This window comes from Crassostrea angulata, chromosome 8 (genome assembly GCF_025612915.1).
Source record: "Crassostrea angulata isolate pt1a10 chromosome 8, ASM2561291v2, whole genome shotgun sequence".
Lineage (NCBI taxonomy): Eukaryota > Metazoa > Mollusca > Bivalvia > Ostreida > Ostreidae > Magallana > Magallana angulata.
The window spans coordinates 31914802-31920360 of record NC_069118.1 but is presented as its reverse complement, the minus strand read 5'-3'; the positions used below and the strand labels follow the sequence as shown (position 1 = coordinate 31920360).

At 32.5% G+C, this 5559-nt stretch overlaps 1 protein-coding gene across 1 annotated transcript; it reads right to left on the bottom strand.

The window, feature by feature from the left end:
* LOC128160898 (uncharacterized) lies at nucleotides 1-5559 on the bottom strand. Its single transcript, XM_052824195.1, has 5 exons — nucleotides 5543-5559; nucleotides 4927-5040; nucleotides 4722-4800; nucleotides 4125-4388; nucleotides 1-1426 (listed from the first exon to the last, which is right to left on the bottom strand). Exons 1-5 carry the CDS (start codon nucleotides 5557-5559, stop codon nucleotides 1139-1141), a joined length of 762 nt encoding a protein of 253 aa, XP_052680155.1. The 3' UTR covers nucleotides 1-1138.

Here is a 5559-nt window from a genome sequence, read left to right as displayed (position 1 = left end):
TTCAATTTCAACCCTTCTTAACAAAATCAAAACAAACATTATATTAAGGTTTGTTTAAACCAACAAATAAAAAAACTGAATTTATATGATTTTTTTTTTAGTTCTAGTGAAAAGTTCTATTTATAATTTTAGACTTCATGTGTTATTACCAGGCATAAATGTCAAAGTTCCGTGTAGAGATAAGAGCAAATTAAAATAATTCTGCATGTAAATTAAGTTTTGTTGCACGCTGACATAAAAAGGTCAAACAAACGCCCATGCAGTGTTCTGTTGTGATTTATTGATAACATATGATTATTAAACAAATTATGCATGTACTCTGTGACTTTTTGTTTTAATAAGAAAGACAACATTGACTAAGCTGACTAGAGTAAAGTAGTAAAAATCAATACTGCACATACATGATTCAAAAAAAACATAAAAAGGAGGAAATAACAATGAAATACAATAATTTAATGTAAAACCATTTCAGATTATTTATATTTTTAGCATTAGTTAATTATATACAGTGGATAGCTTTTATAGCTGGGTCAAATGTAGTATTAGATTATATTCAGTACACAATTACACGATAACTTAACACAAATCTTCCGTATCTCGTCACATTTTTTCAACTTTCCTCTTATTACTCATCAACAAGCTCGAAACTTCCACTCTGACCAATAACTGGTGCGATGGAAATTATTTTCAACATTTTCGTCAAATTGAACATAAAACTACAGAACAACTTTTACACTCTTGTTTATACACCACTGACACCAAATAAGAGACCAACTTCTTCAAACACTCTCTGTTTTCTTTGTTTCATTATACAAGAAGCTAAGTGTTGTTGTTTTTTTTCAAGAAAGAAAAAAATATAAGCAACCATTATCTTGCTATATAAATGATAATATTTCTCCGTGGCTTATATTTTCATGCATATTTTGCCTCTCAAAATCAAAACTTTTGCCTCTTATATATTGTGGCTTATATTTTCATGCATATTTTACCTCTCAAAATCAAAACTTTTGCTTCTTATATATTGTGGCTTATATTTTCATGCATATTTTGCCTCTCAAAATGTCTCCATTAAATCAATGGTATTTCGGTGTTGTTCCATGTCAATAACAAATTGAATTTAATCTCATGGCGTTCGTATCTAACAGAAAGTTTTGTCCAGCACGAAGTACTCCCCATTGGCTGATGCCTCGGTCATTACGTAGGACGTATTGCTTGATACCACTTCAATGGCATCACTTTGTTGTTGTGACTGATCTGGGTCACTATTTTTGCTCGATATGCTAGCATTTTTGCTTGTTTTCTTTTTCAATCCCTTTTTGCTGTTTGACTTCTTCTGGTCATTTTCTTTATCAGATGCCTTGGCTTTCGTTGTGTCTTTCGAAGTTGGTAGAGTTGCTGATCGGGAAATCTCGTGGTCTTCAGTTTTCTTTTAGAATAACAATAAAATCTTGTTAACAATCTAATTTCACATTAAAATACATGTTATACATAGAATTCTTTTTTTAGAAGATACGATAGCAGTAGCATTATGGTAGAAATAGTAGTAACAGTATGAGAAGTTGCTGTTGTCAGAAATGTCGAAATCATGATTGTTGTTTTTTTTTTAGGTCGCTTTTGCTTGAATTGTAAGAGCAATTGTGATAATAACCGAGATAATTGTTGATGTTATTAAAGGGGCATGGTCACGATTTTGGTCCAAAATTATTTTTCGATTTTTATGTTTACAATGCTTCAGTAAGGCATTTTTAATAGGCAACCAAAATTTGAGTGTAATTTGTTTAGTTATAAACGAGTTACAGAGCTTACAATTATTCGCTATGTAAAAAAGCTTTTGAATCCATTTTGAATGTTGAAGTGAAAATTCCAGTTTTAGTCCTCAAATGAATCGGTTTATTGTTAGGAACTGTTTATTTATGCTTAAAATGAATAAAAAGATAAACAAATCAGCTTGAAAAAGATTTTTTTATTGGTACATTGAATCTATGTAAACAAAAACAGGGCACGAGCCTTGTTTACATGAAGAAGAATTGTGAGCCCTGTATCTTGCTTAAAACTCATCGACTGGCACCCAAATTTTATTTGATCATCAGATATGCAATCTTAAAGCATTGTAAATAATGAAAAAATAAAAATAAAATTTGACAAAAATCATGACCATGCCCCTTTAATGTGTTAGTAATAGAATTCAGCTGTAGGATCAATTTTTGACGTTATATAAGTATAATAGTTGATGTTGTACATGTTAGAGCTTGTGAAGTAGGTGAATTACATGTAGTGATGGTTGTTGTAGTGATTCATGGAGTACTGGTTGTTTTTGTATTTGTGGTATAGTAGTTATTGTAGTTGAATATGTAAAAGTGGCTGGTGTAAAGGCATATACATTTATAATTAGTACTGGTACATGTATACATGTATGTGGCTGATGTAGTACTATGAGTAGTAGTGGTTGGTGAACATATATTGTTGTAATCGTTTTTGTGGAGGTATGTGGGGTAGTGGTTGCTATAGTGGTATATGTTGTAGTGATGAAGGTGTAGTATATGAAGTAGTGGTTGTTGCATTGGTAAATGTTGTAGTGGTAGTGGTTGTATTGGTAAATGTTGTAGTGGTAGTGGTTGTATTGGTAAATGTTGAAGTGGTTTTTGTATTGGTAAATGTTGAAGTGATTGTTGTACTGAAAATGTTGTAGTGGTTGTTGTATTGGTAAATGTTGTAGTGGTAGTGGTTGTATTGGTAAATGTTGTAGTGGTAGTGGTTGTATTGGTAAATGTTTAGTGGTAGTGGTTGTATTGGTAAATGTTGTAGTGGTTGTATTGGTAAATGTTGTAGTGGTAGTGGTTGTATTGGTAAATGTTGTAGTGGTAGTGGTTGTATTGGTAAATGTTTAGTGGTAGTGGTTGTATTGGTAAATGTTGTAGTGGTAGTGGTTGTATTGGTAAATGTTGTAGTGGTAGTGGTTGTTGTATTGGTAAATGTTGTAGTGGTTGTTGTAGTGATGAAGGTGTAGTATATATGTATGTAGTAGTGGTTTTTCTATTGGTAAATGTTGTAGTGATTATTGTAGTGATATATGGAGTAGTGATTGCATATAAAGGTATCTTTAGAAGTGGTATGTAGTGTTTACATGTAGCAGTATTTGAATATGTATATGTATCTATGGTAGTTGTAGTGGTATACAATGTATGTATTAGTGCCTATTTTAGTGATGCATGTTGAAGTGGTTGTTGTAGTGGTATATATAGTAGTGGTTGTGTATATATAGGTATTTGTAGTGGTATGTAATGTCGTACATGCAGTAGTGGTTAGTGTATAGGTACACATATCTATGGTAGTGGTACATGTATATGTATTAGTGGTTATTTTGGTGGTAAATGTTGTAGTGGTTGTAATGGTACATGATGTAGTTGTTTTTAATGTGAAAGTAACATGTACTTGTGGATCTTGTGGATGTTGTAGTGTTAAACGTAGTATTGGTTGGTGTATTGATAGATTTAAAGTTAAATGTTTCTTTAGTTCACGTTGCAATGATTTCTTTTATTCTTCATTTTGTACACGTTGTATTAATGTTGTTGTAATAAATTGAGAAGAGGTCGAATAAAGTCCTGTTTATAATAAAATCGTTGCCAAAAGAAACTATCGTGCAATTCCATGTTAATGTAATGTAAATGTAATTTGATGAGTGCTAGCAACAACGGTATATATACACACAATGCATCTTTTGTGTTGATCGAGTGAATTTAAACAGTAATTTGATTTGACATGGTACATTTGTAACAGATAAAAGACTGACATAGTAAGTAACTTGTGGATTTGTAAAGAAATAAAGCTAACAAAGATAATTTGCTTCCTTTATAAAAGTTAAACTTTCATTTGGATGGTATCGCACTAGTTACACCATGTTTACATGACCGTGAAAAAAAGTTTCAGATAACAGGGAAAGTGAAAAAAAATAGCTGATTGTATTGTAAAGATCAAAATGTACTTTATATCTAGACATTTTGTAACGCATTGTACTATATAATTTGATGAATCCAAATGGTGGACATATCTTGAAGGGGAAATTAAGCAACAAATAAATTAACTGAAAAATTTGTTAATGCAAGCAGTGTACATTAACTAGGTACCTTTTCAATGTCTACAAAGTCTTCGAACTCTTGCGATCTTCTGGCCACTATTTTGGACGAATTTTCGTGCAGACTGGCGATTTTCTGGATCATCTCCGTGGGAAGTCCCGGTTTCTTGGTAACTTTCTTCAAACTGACTGCGTAGACAGCGTCACCGCCCGGGATTTCGTCGCTCACCGGCCTGTCCACAATCCCCCCACTTTTATCCTCGGATATGACAACATTCTGGTAATTTTCATCCTCTTGCAATGATTCCACTGCGTTCTAAAAATAAATTTTGTTTGTTTATAAATAACTTAAATAATAGTTTGAGGATGGTTACAGTTTTCAATATTAGTACCCGATAATCCCAATTTTACACTATTTAGCCCCATCTTTATGTAATTTACAAGAGCGGCTATCTGTAATTTTTTTTTAGATTCTATCATTAACGAGTATAATTTACAAAAATACCGAAAAACTAGCAGAGCACTGCTTTTTGAGTACTTTGGTTGTCAGGTTATATAAAATTTTAAAATGTTGGCAACTTTGAAATTCCTTGAGATACCGGAAGTAGATAATATTGGCCTTGGACTTTTTTGAGTATAGTAATCTTACCGGATCAATATAAAAGTCGGCTTCGTAGCTTTGATTTGAAACAGCTCTAGTCTTTTTAAAGGATCGCATTTTTTTAAGGCTGAAAAAAAAATCATACGTTCAGATATTCATGTACAAGTGTGATCATATACATGTAATACCTAGATTTATACCAACCGAATTAAATAAGTAAATTTAGAAATTTGAAGAAATATGAATCACCAACATGAATATTTTGATCCGCTCCCATTTTCCGTGGAGAATCAGCAATGTGAGGAGTATTCCAACGATTATACCGGCGAACACGGAGCCAACGGTACAGTCTGCAACACAAGGACAACTCAACTCATATATATAAGTGGTCACACACAACAAACACTCACTCCTCTGACCCAATTGTTATCACGAGGGAGGGGCAAAGGTGGTGGGTATGCAATTGCGGGTGTAATTGCATATTCTGAAACAACACCGGCGAATTGCTTCAAATACAATTTTTTTTTGAGAGGCAAAGTTAAGATAACCTTTTTTTTTTTTACCCCTCCCCCCAATCTTACATGTACACGTACGAAGGTTGTGAAGGATTTTAGTGAAAATTGACATACATATACATTTAACAGATCCAGACAAATAATTGTACAAAGTATTATTTACAAATATTGGATATTTTGTTTCCGAATGTATATTAACAAAAAACTGGTCGGAGTACTCGGCGCAGACATAAACTCGGAGATGATAAGAAAACTAATAGACTTCTATATACTTTCAAAGTGTTGATAGATCTACAATAAAAGATAAAAGAAATTGAATTACATATGCTCATTTTCCTTTTTATTGTAACTTGCCCAGCTGCAAGATTCAT